This window comes from Peromyscus californicus, unplaced genomic scaffold, assembly GCF_007827085.1.
Source record: "Peromyscus californicus insignis strain IS unplaced genomic scaffold, ASM782708v3 Scaffold_3__1_contigs__length_106647218, whole genome shotgun sequence".
NCBI lineage: Eukaryota > Metazoa > Chordata > Mammalia > Rodentia > Cricetidae > Peromyscus > Peromyscus californicus.
The window spans coordinates 87,170,920-87,195,341 of NW_026294551.1; the positions used below are offsets into that span (position 1 = coordinate 87,170,920).

The 24,422-nt window shown below is 46.6% G+C and overlaps 1 protein-coding gene across 1 annotated transcript in view; it reads right to left on the bottom strand.

Annotated features, from left to right (window-relative positions):
- Slit3 (slit guidance ligand 3) overlaps positions 1–24,422 on the bottom strand; it is a 595,024-nt gene that overhangs the window by 203,154 nt on the left and 367,448 nt on the right. Inside the window, exon 5 of the mRNA XM_052758587.1 lies at positions 2,704–2,775. Within this exon, the coding sequence (XP_052614547.1) occupies positions 2,704–2,775 (72 nt within the window). The remainder of the gene's footprint in view (positions 1–2,703; positions 2,776–24,422) is intronic.

The following is a 24,422-nucleotide window of genomic DNA, read 5'->3' on the forward strand; positions in this document are numbered from 1 at the left end:
CACTCAGAGGTGTCAGGGCATTTACCAAAGGTCACAGACCCACTACCAAAACAGATGGAATTCATACATAATTCTATCAGACAACCAAGCCATGCTCTTAACCTCTAGGCTGCTGTTGCCTAAAACTATTTTCTTCCTCCCACAGCCCCTCACGCTGCTCAGCCCCTCACGCGCTAGTTTTCACGCTATCAGTATTTCACTGAACATCCTCTTCAGGACACATCTTTCTTGTCCCTGGTCATGTGGGAAGCCACGAGAGAACAGGAATTACATTTCTGGGCCCTTACAGGTTTTGCCCCATGTGTACATTGCTAACTGAACAGGAGAGTGAAGGACTCCATCCTCCGTTAGTTTTCTTTTCTTTTCTTTCTTTTTAAAAACTCTTCCTTTAGGTGATGAGTCTGTTTCCCTCCCAGGACCACAGGGAGGTAAAGACTGTAACCCAAAGAGAGGAAAAGTCCTGTGTTCAGGTCCCGAGTCTTATAGCCAGGTAGAGCATCCCTAATCTGAAACTTTCTGCGTGTCCCTAGCACATCGCAGATGGAAATTACATACCGGAAAATGGTTTTATGCACAAAATTCGAAACAAAACAAAAAACCCTACCTACTGTACGTAAATGACCTTCAGGCAGTCCATGTGGAGTATATATGAAACCCAGATGAGATTCTGTGTTTGGACTTGTGTCCTGTTTCTACCATGTCTCTTATACAAACATTTCAAAACCCACAAAATCTGAAACTCTAAACACTTCTGGCCCCAAGCCTTTCAGATAAAGGACGCTGGTTCTGTATTTGCATATGCTCCTTCTAGGAGACAGGCCTGGCAGCATTTACTGAACTGACTTGGGGAATTTTGAAGCTTTGACTCCTGAGGCCTTTGTATGGTTACAGATATTCCAAGGGAAAGGTAAAGTTCCCTGAGCTCCTCCACTAGGAACCACTGTGGGACCGAATTACTTTCCTGAGAATGATAAATGCAGTTGACAATTACACAGCCCTGTTTACACATGACTACAGTATGTCTGTTAACTGATCCATGTAAAGTTACCACCACGGGACCACACAGATCATTCTGTATATGGAAAAAAAAATGTTAACTTGGGGCTCAGTCATCGGGAAGCTGATGGACATCGGGTTAGTCATTCTCTCTCTCTGGACCTCTGTTTTTCACTTGTCCTGACATTCTGGGATATTAATTAAGACGATGGGTTGGTCGGAGTTCATGGCAGTCCTAAGTTTTTAGAATCCAAGAAACAAAATACTGGAAAAGCTGGCAAAAGTGCCACCCCTGGGTAAGAACCAGGGCTTTGCTCTTGTACTCCGCTGCTTACTGACATCTCCAGCCCAGGAGCTCTGCCTTACTTACGTAAGGCCTACCTGTCTACAGAACAGAGCACTCACGTGCTCCGGCTGCACCTCTGCCCCATACTCTTTCCTGTCCCCAGAGGAAGGAGCAGGCAGCCTCCTTGTCCCAGAGGCCCTGGCAAAGTCATCTCTACCCCCCAGTGCCTCACCTTTCAAAGATGTCCATGCCCTCTGTGTGCTCTGCATGCTAGACACCAACGGTTTCACAAGGCCCCAGCCCCCAGGGTGGGAGGCGGGGGAGGCAGATGGCCTGCATCTGGAAGCCATCACTGGCTCCCTGGCTATGTTCACAAACTAAAACCCCCCATTTGTCACAGGGGAAAGTGACAGGTGTAGATTTTTCCCCTCCCCTTTTAGTCTCTTACAAGACCGCTTAAATGGAATTGAAGCTAATGAAGGAGGCTGGCTGGCAGGCATGCTTGCTCAGCCCGGTATCGCTGTACCCGTCTCCAAAACTGCTCTGAACCCATAGAATGGCTTTGCCATTCTATAGAGACTCAGAAAGCCCAAACCTTCTAAAGGCAGGGGCCAGGGAACTGTGGAGTCACATAGGAACCGATCACAGTTATTAGGCAAGTTCAAATCCGGAGTGTTGGGACAAGTCTGCCTCTGGACTGCGGTGACCGTGCATGGAGGTGTCCGTGGTAAAAGTGTGCAGAGCTGTTTACACTTGCTCTGGCTCTGTGCAAAGGAAACTAACGTCTGAAGACTCAGGTTCATGGACTACACTGAGGTCAGCTCGCTGTGCTGCTATGGGACTAGGGCTAAGTAGAACGTTACCACTAGGGAACTGGTGCAGGGACCTGTCTATGATTTCTTGACATCTTGTCAATCAATAATGATTTCAAAATAAAACGTGAAGAGCCAACGGATGAAAAGTCTAGTGCAGTGGGAATGGACTTGGACTGGTGTCGCCAAGGTCCTGGGACACAAGTTTTAATGCTGTATCATAAGGGGCTGGAGTCCAGCCCGTTGATACCACTGACGTTATCACCATCGTCGTCATCCCTGTCACCACCAGCGTCACTTCCATCCCCGTCATCATTAGTGCTTGGATTGACTGAATACTAGGAATACGACTTCTCCTTCTTCCCCTCCCCCTCTCCCTTCCATTTTCTTAATTGCATACAACCCTTGTACCAGCTTCTCCCACCAAAGACCGTGGGAGAAGCTAGCTGGCACCACAGCCGTGCAGCTTTGGTGCAGTCAGGCTCTGACCCAGGAAGAACAGGGCTTTGTGAAGCTCTCCACCTTCCAAGCCACCTAAAGTGCCCTCCCCTTACTCCAGAGAGCCCAAGTGAGCTCCAGCTGCTCCAAATCAACAAACACAGCACTTACAGGTTCTTCACGTCTGCGATGCCACGGAACGCCTTCCTCGGGACGCCCTGGATCTGGTTCTCGCTCAGATCTCTAAACAAGAAGAGAAGAGGCAAACCAGTTAAAGACGGAGACCACATTCTCCCGCATCTCATTACGATAACAAAACCCTCGGAGGCTGCCGGGGCTGCCCACCAGAAGTGTTTGAGGGCTGTTTAGTCTCAGGCCCCTGGCTGTTACAAGCCTATACATTGTTCTGCAAATGAGGACTTTTGCAGAAATAGTTACTAGGAGGGGATCAGTTTGCCTCAGGGCAGGCACTATGGGTGGTCTCACACCTCCAGGCCACGAGCCAAGACTCCAGGTTATTTGTTACACACACTGCACCCCATTAAGTTCTGGCACCTCCCAGAGAAGACCCTTACTCTCCTTCCCTCAAGACATCCCTCCCTAACTCAAGGTCAACACCACTCACTCTCCCGTTTCTCAGGCAGTCCTTTGATGCTCAAATTCTCTGCTCTTGCCATTTGGGATTGGAACTGAGCCTGGTCACTGGATTTTCTGATAGGGACATAGGGACTCATGCATTTCCACACATCCCATCCAAAACAGGGGTCTCACCCCTCATTCTGCACTGAGGGATGCCAACCAACACACTGGCTGCTTCGAAGTAGGTATGGAAGAATGTGGTGTGTGGCCGGCTCCAACCCAAATTGTATCGAAGGATTTAAGAATCCCCTAGCACCTCGATTTCCTTCCCCAAAATCATGCAGACCTTTTGGGTTTGGTTTGTTCTCTGGTTTCATCTCTGTTTTTGCTAGACCAACCACGTGCGTTTGTTTTCATTCAGACCTCAAGCCTGCTTGGATCTCAGTGAGTAATCAATCCATAAAGACCCATCGGAGCCCCAGGCGGATGAGGGAGCTCTGGCAAACACTGCAAGCAGCAAGGCTATTCCCATTCAGCCACCTGCTACAGGAGCATCTTCAAAGACGGCAGGGGGAAGGGGACGCATGTGTGAAGACGGCACTGCCTGACTGCCGGCCCCTGCTGATTTTCAGATATGAAAGGTGTCTATATGCACATACTCATAGACACAAATATACATGTCTGGGATTCTGAAAAGAAAACCCCTCAAATAATGAAGGAAAAAAGCCAACCATAGACATAACCACTGCTAACAACTATACACAGAGCATATAAATTTCACTGACATGACCTCCTAATGTATGGCCTATTCTAAACCGTTTTCCACATGCTATATTAGGAACATCTGTCTATGTCTTCACCAAGCACATCAATGCCGATATTTTTAATGGCCACACAGCATCTAATTGCATATACGGTTGGTTCATTGTATGACTGCAATTGTAAAGTGGGTGTTGGCTCAACTTCTGTCATGTAAAGAAACATTAGGATAGATGGGCAAGATGGCTCAGCAGGTAAGGAACTTGTTACCATGCCGGACAACCTGAATTTCATCTCTGGAACCCACATGGTAGAAGAAGTGAACTGATTCCTACAAGTTGTCCTCTGACCTTCACATATGTGCCAAGACATGTGCACACACGTGCATATGCACACATACACACAAAGTGTGAAAAGAATTTTTTTTTTAAAAAAAGGAAACACTAGAACACATTTCTCTGTCCACACCCTTGGGGGCACATCTTAGGAATTTCCTTGGCACAAGGTCCTCCTGGGAGAGCTTGCTGGCCGCAGGAGAAACTCATCCTTGTCGAGGTCGCCCACAGATAGATTGGTGATGGATGCTCACGTGCTGATTTTTGAGACACCCCCTCAAAAGCTACTTCAAACATACATGGAAGAAGAGGCCAGACAGCCACATTCTACCGAAATTCGGGCAGTCTATAGGGACACTTTGCAAAACGGGAGGAGGGCAAATCAGAAAGCAGAAGAGAGACATCATCCATCCTTCTTCTTCTGACACCTGCTGATAAGTGACACGCACTCTGAGCAGCTGGCTGAACTTCAGGACAGTTGGGCTAGCCTTGGGCTACTCTCAGGCTCCAAACAAAGGCTTACTGTTGGGATAGGGTGTACCTATGAGCCCTAGACACCTTGGGGGCTGCCTAGCAGAGTGGTTCCCCCATTTCAAATTCAGTTTCCTCTTTCGACAACCGACGTAAGTAAATTCTGGTGCACAATAAGCTCTGATGCAGGCCCCCCAGCCGGGCCTGATTCAATGAGCAGGGCTCCAGCCTGGAGTCGGGGCGCTGAACAAAAGCCCATGATGACAGGCAGAGGTCAGGCAGTGTCACCCAGGCCACTCGGCTGTTCTCCATCAGCCTCCACAGAGGGGGCTCAGGTCCTGTCATCTGACTAATGCAATTTCCACCAGGCATCTTGGCAGCCCTGGAGGCTTCCGCAGCCACAATGGGCCCACTCTTTCCTGTCAAAGCCTGTCGGTCTCCAGACCACAAGCCTCTGTCCAATACCCTCTCAGCCTCTGCTGTTATCTTTGGCTGCTAGGGAGATGGGGTCTGGCCACAGGTCTGATAAATGGCCGATGAGAAAAATCAGGGGAAAGGGGTTAGAAATCAAATAGGAAGAAGGTTTAGAACCGACAGTTTTAACCACTGCAGGGGGCTAGGAGGGGTGGCACCTATTTCCAGAAAGGGCATTAGCCCATTTTGCACACTACATACTCCGAAACGTACCGGGGGAGCATGGTAGTTGTGTAGAAGTTCTGCCTGACAGTGTGGGGCAATGAAGAGAGGAGCGTGTTACTTAAACAGAAAGAGATGGTGTCCTGAGGGGAGATCATTCTCATAGGCAGCCCTCGGACAAAACCCTGCATTTGGGTGAAAGAGCTGCTTTGGTTTTTCTGGTCACCACATCCTTCCTGTAAATGGACCCAGCTTTGTTTCTGCTTTAAAGAACCCCATAAAGGGCACAGCTTTCTTTCCCGTCTCCCCGTCACTGTATTCGCCCCGTCCCAGCTGAGTAAAACAGTAGATCGTAGGGAATTTATCTGCTCCCCGTGACAATCTGCTTGTAAATTTTATTAATTTTATTTTCTATTGAGCCTCTCTTCTACGGCTAACAATGCAGCAGCCATGCATCCGCAGGATTGTCTATTGATTTCATAAATACCTCCAGTGGGCTGACAAACTGACAGATTTAATGGTGTTACTGATGGGGTGTGGAGGAGGGCTCAGGACCGGGCGCTTCATTTTCGGTAACCATCCCTTCACAATTATCACAGGGCCTTTGTGAGGTTTCCTAATAGTGTGTTTATCTCGGCATGATGTCTGAGCACAGAGCTATTGTTAAGTCCGATCCTTGGGAGAGACAAGAGCAACCATTTTGGTTGACAATTAAATAAAAAATAACAAAATCTATCCATGATGCCTAAGAGCCTAGTTCTGGTCAATTGCTTGTTCGGGTTTTAGTGTCGAAGAGGAAGACACCCGCAGAAGTGACCAGAATGGCATTTCCTCACCTTAAACAAAAGGAAGGCACAGGTTAGAAAAGGTTGGGCCGTGTGAAGTGGGCTGAGCCTTTTAGGGTGCCAGGAAGAAAGATGGCAGGTCGGGAAGGCTGTCTTGGTTGGGAAGTGGGCTATGGATCAGGATGCCTTTTTAAATAATTAGGCCTCTGAAAGCTAAGGAGAACTGCATTAGCTAAAGTGCATTTCCCAGCTTCCGGAAAATGATTAACCGACTGATTATTCCATCCCAAAACACAGGACCAAAGAGGACTTATTAAGGAGACAGTAAGTGAAATAGAAGTTGGCAAGAACGGACCTATCCCACTTCCAGCCAGCCCTCCCGCAACCTTTTTAATTTACTAAAATGCTTTGGACACAGATTAACTTTCTTGGCAAATTTATTATTGCTTCATCTACCTTGAAGCAGGAACCGCGGACACTTTGATAAATGGATTGAAAGGTTGTCTAGTTCCAGAGGAGCCTTTGAAATGCTTCCGGGGCTCTCCCTGCAATGTCAGGCACGCTTTGTTCTCGGGGCAACAGTGAATGACAGGCCTTCCTTCCACCCCCTACCCCTGCAGGACGGGAGTTGAAAACACTACGGTGGGTACACTTGTTCTGGGTACATTCATTCCAACTTGTTTGTAATAGACGGCAGTTTATACATAGGGATGGGGGTGGGGGATGGGAGAGAGGCGTCGAGGTTTCAAACCCAATGATTCTAAACTTATAAGATGGGCAGAAACTTCCAGAAACACTGTGAGTGCTTGTTTCTGAAGTGCACGGCGTGACTTCTAAGTAGTATGATCACTCAAGCTGCTTCAGTGCTCTGATTTAGTTCCCTCATCTTTCAAATGGGGTCACAGGCTTATCAGCTTCCTCAGCTGCGGGAACAAAATGGGGACACATGGAAAGCACTTTGTACACCTGGAGCACGGAGGACAATATGCAAATGGTGCTTTTACTTCCTGAGTTTCTTCCTCATTTAGGTTTGGATTTATGTAGCTAAAAATGTCCCCAGTCATCACCCGCAGGACACGCACTTAAACCTGGACACAGAATAAAACACACTTGTGTTATTAGTATTCCTTCCATAAAAGTCTGAGGGGGAGATGAACGCTTCCCTTGTCCAGAATCTACAAAGGACTCTCCATATTGGATTCTAGATCATTTCATTCTGGTTGAAACAACAGAGATTGGTTCAAAAAAGAGGTTGAGACCTTCGAGAGAAGCAGATGAGTGCCCTGCTCAGCCATCATCAGAGAAGTTTCCTCCTGCAGCAGATGGGAAGACATACAGAGACACACAACAAGAAAACACAGAGGGACAGACCTTGGAATACTCAGCCCTAAGTGGGATGTCTCCATTAAATCCCTGCCCCCAGGACTCAGGAGACTTAGCCAAACAGGAGGTGGAAAGAGTGCTTGAGCCAGAGGAGATGGAGGACTTCAAGGATACAAGGCCTTCTAAACAGAGCATGACTGACACATATATAAACTAAGAGAGACTGTGGCAGCATGCACTGGGCCTCCACGGGTCTGCATCCATCGGGATCCTGGATCTGAAAGGAGAAGTAGACAAGGGATGTCCCCCCCCACCCCACCCCAGACGCTCTCTCCAACTGATCACCACTCGCAAATAAAAAGTTTCCTCCAAGGGAGTCTCACCGGAAAACAAATCGCCCTTAAGGGTGGGTTGCACGCTCAGGAGTAGGTGACCAACACAAAACAAACTCCACACCATCCTTGGAGATTCTCTGTCTCAATGTTGAGTAGGGGTATTTTTTTTTTTTTTTTTTTGGTTTTTCAAGACAGGGTTTCTCTGTGTAGTTTTGCGCCTTTCCTGGAACTCACTTTGTAGACCAGGCTGGCCTCGAACTCACAGAGATCCGCCTGCCTCTGCCTCCTGAGTGCTGGGATTAAAGGCGTGCGCCACCACCACCCAGCGGGGTATCTTTTTTTTAATCTTACAGGTCTTTGCATATATATTATGGCTTCTGGCTTTATGTTTTTATGAGATTCCTGTGTATGTGTGTGTGTGTGTATGTGTGTGTGTGTGTGTGTGTGTGAACATGTGTGTTTCTTGTGCTTTTCTTAGGCTCTTTTTCTTCTGTTTCTTTTTTTTCCTGTTCTGATTTGTTTTTGTTTTATCTTATTTATTTTATTATCATTCCTTAGATGCCTGTTTGTTTTCTAAGGAGAGACAGAAAGAGTGTGGATCCAGATGGGAGGGGAAGTGGGGAGGATCTGGGAGGAGCAGGAGGAGGGGAAACCATAATCAGGATATATTGCATGAAAAATTCTATTTTCAATACAAGAAAAAAGAAGAAAGAGACAAAGAAAGAGAAAAGGGCTGAATTGGCTGAGAAACCAGGACTCTAAGGTTAAACAGTGGATTAACCAAGTCCTCAGGACTTCAGTCCCGAGAGCAGTAATACAACAGGGGATGGGCACGGAGAAAAGAAAGAAAGAAAGAAAGAAAGAAAGGAAGGAAGGAAGGAAGGAAGGAAGGAAGGAAGGAAGGAAGGAAGAAAGAAAGAAAGAAAGAAAGAAAGAAAGAAAGAAAGGAAGAAAGAAGGAAAGAAGGAAAGAAAGAAAGAAGGAAAGAAAGAAGGAAAGAAAGAAGGAAAGAAAGAAGGAAAGAAAGAAAGAAAGAAAGAAAGAGAAAGAGAAAGAAAGAAAGAAAGAAAGAAAGAAAGAAAGAAAGAAAGAAAGAAGGAAAGAAGGAAAGAAAGAAAGGGAAACTTAACTGAGGTCTCCCTCAGCCTTAGCTCTTGGACCTGAGAGAGAAAGGACCTGACAGCGCTTTTCTTCAATCAAGGAGGCTGGCCTCTGTAGCCGCACTCCAGACAATCCTTGGTTAGGGACCACCCAAGAGAATTCAAACTTCCAGCCTGTGCTGCCCTCCTTAATGTAAGGGTAAGGGACACTAGCAACGTAGGACAAATGGCCGAAGAGTTCCTAGCTATGAGACTTATCAGTTAAGTCAAAAGCTGCTGGGAACAGAAGCCAGTACCAGGGGAGACAACTCATTGATAAGACAGCTTCAAAGACAATTCTCAACCGGGAAGTTGGTAGCAGACTGAAACATCGCTCCCCAAACAGGAATTAAGAGCCCACACAAGAAGCAGTCAATGAGATTTATAACTCTTTTGTCCAATGCTTCAATCCCTTTGTGCATGAGACTATTCAATGGTGCCCTTTCAGTAGCATTAAAAAAAATCCATCAACTCTCGATTAGCCAAACTAAAGTAGAGCATGATATAAAAAGCGTTTATATTTGGACCTATTATTGAATTTGGGATCAGGGTGGTGGATTACCAAGCTGATTCTCTTTGGCCTGAATATATGTTAAAATTACTTTCACATTCTCTGCCTAGTAGGAGGGAATTTTCCCATTGGTGCACTGAACATATCAATCAAAACCCGTTTAGGGGTTTAAAGATTTCTGACAAGCAAGCCACAGATCTAATGTTTCTCGTATTCTCAACACCACTCCTTATATAAAACGAACCCTGGCTTCCCCTTTCTGAAGCCACAACTCCTAATGTATGATATTCCTGTGACCAATCACTTTGCTCTGAGAATTAAAGGGAAAACATTGTTTTTCCTTACTTGATGCTATGTGGCAAGAGGGACAGACTTGGAGGCAAAATTATTCCCTGGGGATTTTACTGTGTGGACTTCAGGGAAGATTTATCTTAATAGGTAAATCTCTTCTGCAGGCAATTTATCTTAATAAGCAAGATTATATATTTGCAGTTGGGTCACCGTCAATATCAAATGAGCAACCAGCGAGCGTATGTCTCGGCTAAGAAGCCTGGCTCCCTGCAGCTGGGTATGTCTAGTCAATGGTGTCCTTTGTCGCAGGGAGATGACAATAGTGTAATGGAATCATTTCCTGAAGAACTGTCACCTGTCTCAGGGACACAGAGAATCAAAGTATGTCTGTGGAGGGGCAGGGAATGGCCCACAATCACTTCCCAACATTCCAGCCGTGTTTCTGGCTTTCACTGCAGGAGTCTACATTACCTCCTACCTTGATGTGAAAAAGTGAATGCAAGGTGTCAGTAAGGCTGCTTGTGTCCTGCCTTTCCTTACACACTCACCAGAAACTTCCTTTATCATTTGGGTGGTTAAGAGCAGTGGATTGAATGCCAGTTTACACTATGCTTCCTTCAGGAAAGATGAACTAAGAGCCTACTATGTGCTACACACAGAAGCAAACAGGACTGACCACTCACCAGTTCTTCTGGAACTCGTTAGTTAACCTAGACACAAAGAAACAGACTCGTGGACAGTGACAAATATAAAATACGCCCTGCACACCTCTAGAACCGAGAGCAATATTTTTAATGCTACTTGCTTTTCAACAGGAAGAAAGCCCGTCTCTAAATGCACACTACTTTTATGAATTTGTCTTTTGCTCAGGACTCCAAATTATTTCCAGTTTTGAGAGCTTGAGAGAAAGATGCCAGCTTGCATCCCCAAGACTTTCGGGAACACAGTCTGACTTCATCAGGAACTTAGGCTTTGTCTTTCAGAGTGACCTATGAAAAAATCATGGCAGGGTGAAGATGTGGCTGAGCACGAACAGGGTACAGGACAGGCATTCTCAGACGACTGGTCAGAATTTATGGGTTGTACTGCCAATATTCTGTCAATTATTTTAGAGTCTGAAATGAGAATGGTATCATGAATGATTCGGTTCACTTCACCTTGGTCTTTCAGAGACACTGAGGCCTTTCAGGATCCAGTGATTGTGTCCAGGTTTTTCTTCAATAGAATCCAGAAGAGGAGAACCAGATTGAGATATTGAAGAAACAAGGCTGGCCAGAAGTTATTGGGGCTGAGTGATCAGAAAAAATTCACTCATTGCTTACACTTTACTTCGAAATATGTATGAATTTCTTATAAAAAATTAACGTGGGTTCCTAGGACCCACCCCAGATCTACTGCACCAGACACCTGATGGGTCCTGGCGTCAAACATTTGAATGATTCTGAGAATCACATGTACGATGTCAGGTGCCAACTTCATATCCCAAGTTTGCTGTTAAACAGGCTATATCTCTTTAACGATATCTATTCAGTGCTCTCAGCTCCAACCTGTACTTATACATTTTAGACTGGGCATCACAGAAAATGGAAAGCAAGTGCTTTCTAAACCCTATTATCCTCACTTGATTAGTACGAGGCTGACACACTATACCCTACTGTCTTAAAAATTGAAGCCTGTCTCTGGGGAAAATCCTGGGCCCTACATGCAAAGGTGCTTAGATGTAAAGATGTTCTAGAAGGCTGCTGGCGATGTGCCAAACTGCTTGTGGTGTGAACAGAGTGTCAGAGTAGAGTCTGAAGTGGAAAGAGAGACATAATTTGTACTTTGGAAGACTGCTCACCGGCTCCTTGGGGGGGCCTGACCTAGGAGGGAGAGGGGGCAGTGGGTGTTTCTCCCTTCCCTGTGATCCTAGAGGAATGGCAGGAAGACACAAAGCCCTTTGCCTCTGGACTCTCACAGACCTCGGGAGAGATGCTTACTGCTGGATGAGGACACTCTTGGAGGATCCTCTCAGACAAGTGGTTTTCTACAGTGTTCTACAAGGTTCTCTAGGGGAGAAATCATAGGGGGTTGACAGCTAGGCTGGGCAGCCAGGATCAGATACTGTGATAGAGCCCAGGATGCTGGCCTGTGTGCCAAACACATTGGAGCTTCTGAGCACACACAAGGAAAGAGTCGGTTAAACTGCAGTGGGTACAGGAGGCTGTGCATGGAGAGATCACTGGTTTGCTCTGATTAGTTATCAACACAGGTATCCTTTGTGTCCCTTTCCAGGCAGATGGTCTAAAGAGCACACACTCAACTGCTTGGGGGTCTGCTGAGAAAGTAAATAGGTAAGTCACACTGAGGACAGTGGGGAAGAGTGACACTAAACTGGACCAATGCAGGGCTACATACGCTAATTTCCAACAAGCCAACACTAAACAACTGGTCACCAGGACACTTCAGCCCTGGGTTTCATTTGACTGGTAAGCTAAAGATTGTGACCAATGAAGAGACAGACACTGTCAACCCTTTGGGAAATCTGCTAATTCCAGAACGGCACTCAACCACAGATGTGTGACGTGAGGCACAGATGCAACTTAAAATTCTCATTAGTCACATTCGAAGTGGGAAAAAGAAATGACTGAAGGGCCAGCAAGATGGCTCAGCAGGTAAAGGTGCTTGCCACCAAACCTGACAACCTGAGTTTGATCCCAGGATCTACACGGTAAGAGGAGAGAACAGACTCCCAGATACCTTCTGACTTCCATATGTACACCATGGCCTCTGTGGGCCCCCACATATAAGTGTGTGTGTGTTTGCACGATAAATAAAGGTGCAAAACTAAATTGTTATTAATTTCAGTAAGGCACTTTAAAAACACTGCATTTAAAATATTGTCACGGGCATGTGATCAGTTTAAAAACGTAGAGATTGTTTTTCGCAGCAAGTCCTTAAAATTGACGTGTATTTCACGTACACACCAAACTGGACCAGGGCACATCCTAAATGGCCAATGGCTACATATAGCTACTTCCTGCTGCCTGACAGTGCTGTGCTAGAATAAGGGTTAGGAGCTGTAGCTTCATGACCTCTCATCGTTCAGAGGGGCCCATCTTTAGAGGAGTCCAGTGTGGGACTTGAGAGTCCGGGTATAACCACAACAGGGTTGAAACTCATAGATGCAGGGAAGCAAACCCCAGCTTGAAACATTTCAATCAACTACGACATCCCCCCTGAGGACCTCCTTCCAATCACACAATTTTCCAGTTGTTCAGTCTATCACTCTTCCAGGGCCGGCAGAGTTAACAAATGCTTCCAGTCCAAACCAAAAACTTTCATTTAATTATTCTCCGCAACTCCAACTAATGCTCTTTTTGTTAATGAAGCAGCATTATAATTGACTGATCATCTCCAGCAAAGGATGCAGAGTCTGAGCTTCTCCACAGCTCACTAATCCCTAGGATTATCACAATTTAGCGACAAGGCAGTTGCATTAGATGGGGTTGGGGAGCTCTCACTAGCAGCCCAATTATGCCCTCTTTTCTAGTCTAGCCTTCCTCATGCCACTGAGTGGTCCAGGAAGCAGAAGCAGGATTCCAACAGCAATGCAGGTCCTCCAGAGTCCATGCACATGAACATTTCCATGCAACTATTCCAAAGTTTGCATTTGTACATCACCTATTAGAGTCCGTGTGCATGTACCCCACTACGCACCTGTCAGAGTTCCTATGTGTACACATCACCACTTACCCATCAGAGTCCCCATGTGTACACTTCACTATGCTCCCATCTGAGTCCCTGCATATGTACATCACCATGTAACTGTCAGAGTCCCTGTGTATGTATGTCACTAGGTACCAATGAGAGTCCTGTACAGGTACAGTAATTACAACCTGTCAGAGTCCCTCCATATGTACATCATCATGTACCTGCCAGAGTCTCTGTATATGCACATCACTATGTACCCATCAGAGTCCCTGTGTATGTCATTATGTACCCATTATGTCCCTCTGCATGCATATCACTATGTACCTGCCAGAATCACCACATATACTCGTCACTAGGCACCTATCAGAGTCACAACTGAGCTTTGGATGTGGTGGAATTGGATGCTGAGAAATCTGATGGTAAATCTCTAATTTTGTACCTGAGATAGCGCCACGCCAAGTTTTGGGCTTGATGGAATCTTTGGTTTATCACCCTGGTGTAGGGAAAGGGTTCACCTGGTCCAAAAGAATGGTGACATGCATTCTGTATTTTCTCTTTGTTTGAGGTGATGGGTCTGCCTCCTGGGGTTGGGGAAACAGGCTCCCTTCTATGCAATCGACCCTCCCCTGAGCTTGACATATTATTCTGTTCCCCACCCCCTCCTTCTCCGTGCCTCTTTCTTGGCAGCCAGCTGAGGCTTTCATCCCTAATTTGATTGTTGTAGCTGACACTGTCAATCTGAAATCCAGTAGCATATCTAATGCCGGCTGGACAAGGGGGAAGGCATGGGGATGAGAGGGGGAGGCAATTCATCTCAAGAAGTAGCTTTATGTAAATCGATCCTTTGGCCCGAATGCTGGAGCCAGGCATTTGCTGATTAATTGGAGAAGTGTCCTTGTCCCCATGTCTTCTTTGGAGAGATGGCCCAAATTGAGTCCTCTCCTCTTCACAAAGACATTCCCATGCCAAAAAGCTTTTACCATTAGAAGATGAAACCCTGTGAGCGCGGGGGAGGTGACGGTGGGGAAGCGGGGGCTCTTATGGAATTGTTCTAAACTGAGGCGTGTGCGTTTGGCCTGCTTGGTGATTAATTGCTAACTGGGCCCCTCTTTTTGCCTCTGAGTCGGAGGACTGATAGCCTAGGTTCAGAGGTGACAGTCCCAGGAGTGAGATACATTTAGGCATAATTAGCAAAAATTGAGAGGAGGGGAACTCTGTTTCTAATGATTTTGTTTTTAGTAAATTGATATTTTTTGGTTAGAACTTGAGTCCATTCTGTCTGTGTCAGGGAGGGGGTGGGGAATAAAATGATTCGATCTCTCATGTCCTTTTAACCTTTCCAACAAAACAGAGCTTAAACAAAATGGAAGATCATCTCCAATGTGGTCCTTTTAACTTAGTCCCAGTCCCAAGCTCCTGCTAAATTTGACTTCCCCAAAAAGGAAGAGGCAAATTAGCCACCTGGATCCTGGCCGAAGGAAGTTTGGATCTAGAGGGATTAGCTGTCATTCAGTTTACATACTTACTGGAGGTAGCTTCGGAAGCTGCATGGTCTTTCTGCTGGCCTCCTATACCTCAGCTTCATGCAGTTTTTGCTGTTATATTCTGTATATATCTTAAAATATATCTGTTGGATGGATTAAAAAGAAAATCTTGCCAGGCAGTGGTGGCACATGCCTTTAATCCTAGCACTCAAGAAGCAGAGGCAGGCAGACCTCTTGGTTCGAGGCCAGCCTGGTCTACAAAGAGAGTTCCTGAACAGCCAGAGATTGACAGTGAAACCCTGTCTCTAAACCCCGTCCCCCAACCATAAAAAAAAAAAAAAAACAAAAACAAACAAACAAACAAAAAAAAAACAACTTAAGTAAAAATGATTTCATGCCACTGCTTGGTTCATGGAGGATCCAGAACACATCTCAAACTTTGGTCCATTTTATCCCCCACATCCAGTTAGTTCCTTCTGACTATAAAGAGACCGTGCTACCCTCCCTGTCTGCCTATCGCCACTCCCTATTGGGAGTATTATGTTTGGTGAGTCATGTCACTAGAACAGACTTGCAAAGAGGAAGCACAGACAAGGCCTCACAGAGAGGTTCAGTGAACTGAGCCCAAGTGTGGGAACGAGCAGTCATACTGGAAGGCAGGCTAGGCACATGACCCCCTGTTTCCTCTGAAGAAAGCAGAGGCCTGGCCTCAAAGAATACAGCAGATTAGAAAATGAATTCAATGACGAAGAAAGAGTTCTATGCCTGACAATGCTTCTTCACCAAGAAGGTCCCCTTGCTCCCCTTCTGAAGCCTGGCACTTGCTGGGCCCAGGGTAACAATGGAACGCCATGCTCCAGGATGCCTTCAGCACACACTAACAGAGGAGCTGAACGTGGGAGCCAGGCAGGGCCAAGGTTCGCACTGTCTCTGGGAACAGCAGACGCTGTGACTTGACTCCTCCATTCCAAGCTGCCGAAGACCCAGAAACCCTCCTGATACTGAGGATTATGGGAGGACGGAAATGTGAAGAGAGGAAGCTAGAAGGGCTAAGCCTTCAAGATGGTTGGGAAGCTGGAGCCCGTTCCCAAATCTGGACTGCACTGCAACCCTGACAACCCAAGCTGACCACGGGGAAAAGCGACTCTGAGTTTCAGATCCCCTCCACGAGACTGTCTGTACAGAGTGCCCTTAGCCCCTCCCTCCTCTAAGGGAGACAGTGTTGAGGCTGCCCCAAACGGGTCTTTTATTTTTTTTTCCTTGAAGGGTGTGGGTGCACTGGGTGCACTGGGGGATGGTAGAGAGGTACTACTGAGCCTTGGCTGTAGCTGCTCAGGGGCCGAAACTTGGAATTCAGGGCCACAGCTCAAGGAAATGTGGCTTGTATATACCTGTTCTTTCTTGTAGCTTTTCAGAACCCCATTAAACAAGTGAAACTTCCACGGTGAAGGTGAGATGCTATCCCGGGGCCATCTGCCGATAAAATCGATACAGCTTCAGAAAGGCTCAAAATTATCTTCTACCAAAGGAGGAAAGCCATTCAGCAAGTGCCCAACGCCGTGAATGACAAGGCTGGCCTCTGGAAGCCCAGCACCGGCTGACGTACATAGGCGCTGAAGTCATCACATCATATTAACGGTATACATTTCTTGCCACGACCCCCGGCACTATTTGATGTTCTATGCAAAGCGGTTTCGGTTATTGCTAATGATTCACACCGTGGATGCCGGAGTAAAGGAGAGACACTGTTCTCTTGCTTATGTAAAGATGGATGCAGGTCAATAGATTCTACACCTCGTTTGAAGTTAACACTATTGTTTAATTCCAGGCCTGCTTCTGTCCTTTGAGCTTGAAAAGTTTGAGGTGAAGGACATGGGCACTAGGTGGATCCAGAGAAATCAATTAGTGGTGAATGTGACCCACGAGTCAGGCACCAAATGCAATAAGCTCTCCAGTCTCTGACAAAGAAGAAAGGACCTCCATGGTGGGAGAAAAGGGGTAGAGGTGAGGCTTCTTCAGAAATTCCTCCTTCATCTCCCTAGGTCTGCTCACTGGCTACCCCTAAGCCATCTACCTTCTCCTGGAAATATGACATCTTTTACACCTGTCTCAGGAGGCAGAGAGGTACTGTGTGTCAACTCAGCTCAGTATCTGGAAGACTCTATCATGAACTCCAGCCTCTGCTAGGAGAGTGACTTTAGGACCAGACTGCACTGTCTGAATCTTGGTTTCCTCCTCTGTAAAATAGGGGCCGCGAAATTACTGATGTCAGAGAGTTCCTGTAAGATGGTGAGTGGGTTCAGAGCTCACGGTTTGTTCTCTGGCGCATGTAAACACTCACTAAATATTAACACTATTTGAACCTCTTGAAGTCAACATTCAAACACTCTAGGAGACAGCTAAGTTCCTGCCTTCTTCCCCCAGAGACCAAAACGGTGTGTAGACTGGATCTCAAAGGTCTCTCAAAAGGCTGACTCCCAAGGTAGTAGGGAGACAGAGAACCTTAAGAGAACTAGGGGTCTACCGGAAGCTATGTAGATCATTGCAGTATGCTGTTGAGGGAAGCAGTGGGACCCAGGTGCCCTCTTCCTTCATTCTGTTTCATGGCTATGAGTCAAATGGGCTCTGTTTACCTTGTAGTGCCTCATCACAGGCCCAGATGCAATAGGGCCAGTAGGTCATTGACTGGAACCCCCATAAAACCTTTTCTCTTGACAAACTGATTGTCTCAGCTATTTTGTTATAGTGATGAGAAATTAACTCATGCATACAAGGGCTCTAACACTGGAAAGCGGCATAGGCCAAGTTCAACATGGAGGAGGCAATGATTGGGTCCCACTCAGCCTTTGTACAACCCTTCCAACAGTCCTTCAGGAAGACTCTTGTTTATGGATCTGGCCCATCTCTGGACTGGGGAAGGGGCCACGGAAAGATGGGAGCCTAGGCTGCAGCAGCCCAGCACCTGGGAAGCTGGGTGGGAAGTGATTGACCATGCAGCAACTGCTCTGCTTGGGAGGAGTCGTAGGAGATGTCACAGGAGAAGGGAAAGAGAGGCCAACCTGAAGGCTCCTGGGGGGCCAGTGAGGGCAGCTGCGAGCCTGAAGCCCTGACAGGGGGATCAGGAGCAGCTTCGAACATCATGCAGATCTGGGCTGAGAGCAGAATGTAGGTCAGTCACCCCTGTATGACTCAGGGACAAAGTATCCTCTGTGTTGGGAGGAAGCTGAGGATTGGGCCACCTTGCAAAGGGCGATGGGAGGGAAAGGCGATGGTCCCTCACGGCAGCAAGGATAACTGAAATTTGTTGCTCCTGACACCGATTCCTTCCACGGAGAAGAGAATTCTTATTGCTCTTTTCAAACCATTTCAAGGCTTATATTTCAACAAAGATCGTCATTACTAGGGTGACTAAGGCGTACCTGGAGAGTTAGGTGCCGTGGATCAAAGCTAGGACAATGAGAAGACACAGTCCAGAGAGACCACAGAAGGGGACAGCAGGGATGACATCACTTCTACAGACCAGCTGCTTGAGGCAGAACACCGGGGGCTCCCTTCCTGTCTCTGTGGGGTGGCTGTTGTAGGAGCAAAGTCCCTAGAGCTAGTGTGGACTCTCAGTCTGGGAATCAGTGGTCCCCAGACCAAGGAGAGACAGAAAGGGAGAAGGACAGAGACAGACAGGTAGAGAGACACAAAAAGGCAGACGGAGAAGTAGGGAGACCAAGGCCGTGAGGCAGAAACAATAAAAACAGAGAAGAGGAAAAGTCAATTAGGATAGAGGTATACACACTTACTCCCAAGTCAATCAGGATAGAGGTATACACACTTACTCCCGAGCACCCGGCTCTAAGAGGCAGAGGAGCAGAGGAAACCCCAGGCAGAAGCCCAGAGGGTATGTGAGACAGGCCAGCAAAGGCTCTCCCCAAGTCCCTATCACCAGGAACAGGAGGAGAGTACAGCTCTGGGGACAATGAAGTGCTCTTTCTGCATCTGGAGCTGTGCTGAGTTCGGGCCTCTTCACCACAGCCCAGCCTTTGTCTCTCCCAAACCACTCCCCCACCCAGGAGGGGCGCTCTCAGGACAGGGGGAGGACCGCTGGGCCTTCTTGAGTGAGTACGGGTCTCTAGCGGCTCCCCTGTCCTGTCTGTCTGAGCTCTGGAAGCCAGACACAAGGTCTGAACGGAGCTGACTTGTGGAGGCTTCAAACTTTTTACATTACAAAGCAAGTTTTTAAAAGCCCCATAAAATTTCAAGGCACATACTTAATGTTCAAATGGCTGAATGTATTGATCTCTACCCATCCTCTAGTATCTTAAGTTTACCCAGAGGACCGTTTTATTTAATTAACTCACTGCTTTATTAATATAAATATTCTCCTATTGATCATAAGAGGGCCTGGCAGGCACTCAAGCTGGATGTACATCACCTTCACTCCCAGCAGTACCACTTAGAGGAGTAGCCGGCTGGGGATCAAGGAGAGTGGCAGGAAGTGGTCCCTGGGGACGGCAGGAGCAGATGAACCTATAGCAATTTTATGGAGGGAGTTCTTTCTTCCTTCTTTTCTTTCTTTCTTTCCTTCTTTCTTTCTTTCTTTCTTTCTTTCTTTCTTTCTTTCTTTCTTTCTTTCTTTCTTTCTTTCTTTCTTTCTTTCTATTTTTCTTTTTAAGATACAGCTCCTTGCATCTCTTAAAGCAGAAAGCATATGGAAATGAGACATGAAAATGGTCTTGGCTTACACATATCAATTAAGCATGTCAATACTTTAATTAAATCTTTCAACTAATGAGATTTATCCCAATGAATATGTTTTATAGTTATAATAGCTTTTTTGGCCACTGTTCAAAATGTCAAATAAATTGTGAAAAGGAATTAAAGAAAAAAAAAAGGGGGGCATAATTGACGTTCTGAACCGAAGCCAGTTTCTTCCCTCCTCCCTCTCTTTCTCTGCATTCATGTGATTTTCCAGAATGTATGGAAAGTAATGGGCCTTATAATGGCCCGGCTTTTTAAGACTCTTTTAATCCTTCAATTCTAATTCTTCTTATCAACTTCTCTAAGGCTCACACCACTGAACCTGCAAAGCCCCCACCCCCACCCCCAGCTTGTTCCTTCATATCTTGAACCCTCTGTGGCACCCACAGCAGGAAAGCACACCCACGGGGCCTGGTAAATATAACCACAAACAAAACGGCACAGGGTTAAGAGACCCCTTAAGAGAGGGTGAGAATGTGACTGCAGATACCCCGGTAGGGCCACCCAGTAGAAGGCACTTGCCTGAGGTGAGCAAGGCTCCGTGTTTAACTCCACACACGGCAATAAAAGATAGAGATAAAGGTCTTCTTAATCTGTCATGTAGAAGCCTGCTTCCAAACTATTTTTTAACTAAGTGGTCTAGCAAAGAAAGTGAAGACTCTTACTTCTCTCACTTTTTTTTAAGTTTTTCTAATACTTTCTTAATCTAATTTTGTATCTAATCAACATATGTCTCTAAGAACGAAAACAGGAAAGGCCTTGTGACAGGTACAAACTTAAAGTCACAAAGAGTGAAGAAAGAAGTTTGAAGACGCTGCCGGGCAGGGCACTCATTGGTGCTGCTGTTGTCTGGTCTCTTGACTGTAAATCGGGGACAGGCAGTGAGCACTAGCCTGCAGGTTCAGGGTCACCGTGGAAACCGGAAGACGCTAAAGAGAGAATGACAGACAGGACGTACATTTTTCTGGGGGCACTCGACCGGAATACATATGCACATTCCAAAGTTTGCATATTCCAGTCCCCAAACCTCATCCAAGCAGTTGGGTGGATGCTGCCCCTAGAGAGGGGACAGGAAGCAGGATGAGGCACCTCTTGTTCTTCTTGGATCTATGATTCTCCCTGAGAATTTGACTCAGGCCTTTCCAGAGACACCCCCTTCCCATTTCCTAAGGAAGGATGTCTCCAAGCAGACACCCCCCGAGAGAAGCAAAGGTCTCCATCTTTAACTCAGAGCTCAGCTCACCCTTCCAGTCTGACTCCTTTGGCTGCCATGACTGAGCCAAGCTAAAAAGAAAATCCCGAACACTCTAATCATCATTGGACCTAATTAAAATGAAGCACTGTCGCTCAGAACTGTGGCCTTCAACAAGCTTCACAGCCAAAGTCTCAGTCTTTGTGCTTCATAGATAGGGAAACATCATAGATAGAGGCCCCGGAGACAAAGGATTTGCCACAGTCCCTGAGCCTGGGACAAGAAGCAGGTCTGAGAGTCTGTGGAAGGTTCCCATCTGCTCCAAGTGTGACTCGGTTTTGTACAACCAGGGCAGAGCAAGGATGTGAGGGAGGGCTGACTTAGTGGCTGCCATTTATCTGGCTGCCAAGGCATACCTGGCTGATCTGGTTAACTAGACAGATACCCTCCCCTCTTGGCCACCGCTCTGCAATGTGCCATGTGAACGAACAGTCCTTCTAATGCCCTGCCCACATTTAAAATGGATTGTTTTTCTTCCTTTGAATTTAAATTGAATTTAAAATTGACATGTAATAATTGTCCACACAAATATGATTTTTGATGCATGTATACAGTGTATAATGATTAAATTATGGCAATTAGCATATTGATCACCTCAAAATTTATCATTTCTCTGTGTCGGGCAATTTGAAATCCTTTGGTCTAGCAGTCTTGAAATCCACTATAAATCACTGTAAACTGTAGTCATTTACCCATTCATGCACTTGATGTCCCTGAGCACGCCTGGAGCATTTACTCAAAGGGAGATGTTGTTAGGACCAGGAGTAAGGATAGAATGGTACAGATCTTTGTTCTTGGGGCTTAGAGAATTGTGCAGACATCAGACTCAGGTAAGAAGCTCCACAGATGAGCATTTTTAGTTTGTGAGGAGTTCTAGAGACCCACTGGATGCCAAATGAGGGGAGGATGTGGAATGGATGAGTTTGACCCAGGCTAGGCAGCTGGGGGAAGGGGAGCACTGATGGACTCATGGAGCGGGAAGAGGAATTATGGAGGGAAGGTTCTGTGGGAGTGAAAAGATGGCAAAGAGGCTGTCATAGTTGGCCTCTGGACCGGAAATGTGAACGTCATCTGGGGACCTTGAAGAAGTGGAAATACTCAGATCTGATCCCAGACAGTCTAAATTAGGAGCTGGGATGGGAGATACAACCACTTAGGATTTAAGATTTGCAAAGCAGCCCAAGCTAGCCTCCAACTCATGATCTTCCTGTCTCAGCCTCTGAAGTGCTGGGGTTAGAGGTGTGTGTCACCACGCCCGGCCCACCACCTACGTTTTAAATAGCAGCCACTACCACCACTTGTGAGGGTCACGTGCTTTGAAGTTCAAGAGTCTCTGACACAAAACATGCACTGTAGCGGGGACAGTGTAAATGCTGAGAAAGCTTAGCACGTGGCACACACTCCTTCGAGAAGCAGGCTGACGTAAGCATGGTTAACAAGGGATAAAGGGAGGTTGCAGAGTAGGGTAGCTGGACCTGGCAAAGTGAAATGTGGTTGAGAAGAGTGGAGGTGATGGGCCCGTGGGGTCGTGTCTGGGTATGGTCTGCAGACAGGGAGGAAATGGAAGAGCTATGAGCAAGGAGAACACAGTTGTTCACTGAGCGTCGATGAGACTCTGGTCACTGAATCAGCAGATAGCCAAGCACAGGTCTTCCTCATGCTCATTTGGAAAGCCAACTAAAAATGAACCAATACTTTAGTGCACATCTGCATATAAATTTTCATTTAAAAAGCCACAGACTATCACTCTTTCACCATAGGCCTATTCTTCATCCAGTTCACGCCAGAGGAATGAGCCCCAAGTCTCCTCACACAGGAGGGACAGGAGATAGATGCAATGAATTCCAGAGCAGCTGGGAATCAGAGCAGATTTGGGGGTGCAAACCTGGTGTCCCCCGAAGCCCAGTATCCTTGTTGCATCACTATTTCCCTGTCAGGAATGAGTTAAAAATTCTTGGGCTCCTCAGCATTCTGCAAGAGGAGGGAGGTAGGTCACATTCTAGGGACCAGAAGGAAGGCTTTCCTCTATGACTCAGTTTCCAGAAAGACCAAGCTGGACAGGTGAATCCCTCACTTTATTCTAGTTGCCTTGAAAGAAAGAAGGCACTGTGGAAGCATACTGTGAATGAGGCAGGGTGATGGAGTATTCTAGAAGGAGCCACTGCTGTGCAGGGACAGTTACAGCACACACCTTTTTACTGACACTCCTTAGTCTCCACCTATCTCGTGCCTCTCTTATGCTGTCATTGTCCCTGCCCCACCCCCAAATCTCTCTTCTTCTCCTTCTCCTCCTCCTCCTTCTTAATTATTTCCCTGCTCCCATAAATATCAGGGAATCACAGTGCTTTCTCCCAGCATCTAGTCCAGAGGCTCACACAGAACTGTTTTATTAAGTGGATGTTTCTGTAGAGTCCTGATGCGTTGAGTAGATGACATCGGACTTCTCCTATGGAAGTGGGAGAGCTGGGGGAGGGGCAACAGGGAAGCCTGGTGGAGTGGACCTCTAATACCTTCAGGGCACTTTACTCTTTCTGAGCAATCCTAATTCCTTCCTTTTACTACCAAGGAAAGAGGCACAGTGGTCCATGCCTCATCTGCAGGACTCAGCCAAGGGATGATGGAAACCATGGACTTTTACCCTATTCTGGCTATCTTATGCCCCTCCCCCCTAAGCTTAGAAAGGATCACTGGGAGGGAGACCTTACTAGTGAGGACTCCCAGCTGCGTTTCACTGTCACTTGCTGACAAAGATCAGCCTAACTCTTTATCACCAGCGAGAGGCTACCCACAGCCAAAAGTAAGAGCCCCTGAGAAGGAAGCTATAGAATTTCAGAGGTTCCAACTTCTGCCCTCTATAAAGAGGAAATAATGGTAATAATCCCTCACACAATCAGACAACACTCAGCACATGCTAGCATTCCTCTAGCTCTTTGGCCAAGGCTTCAATATGGACAAACTCCCAGACCTCACTGTGACTCTTAGTTCCAGCTCTGAGAGTGGGGCAAGGAGCAGGCAAGCAAATTGCTACAGAGATGGTACTGTTCTGAATGGCACATGTATATAAATAAAGTTGCCCACACTGAAGAGGCCTGCTGGTAGGGAAAGATCAGGTCAACAGTGCCATCATTTTGGTAATAGAAGATGCTCTGGGCTGACACAGACATTTTAGAAAATCCTGGGCTCCTCAATGTTACAGTATTACACAACCTTCTTAAAAAAAGATGGAGGTTTCTAAAGCCTGCTCACCGGCAGGCCGGCATCCATTATGCACTAGGCAGTATGAAAAGTCTCAGTGTGAGTCTGCAGCCACAGTCAGAGGTGGACACAAGATGAATACCTACTGCTACAACTTAGATCTTGGTGCCTCAAAGGTCCATGTGTTAAAGCTCTGATTCTCAGGGTGAAAGAACAGAACCTAATGAGAAGTCTTTAAGTCTTCAAGAGCACTGTACCTGAAGTGGGTTATGGGACCTTGGCTCCTTCCTTTCTCTCCTTTGTATCATGGTTCATGATGTCACCAGTTTTACTCCAGTGGATGTCAAAGCAAT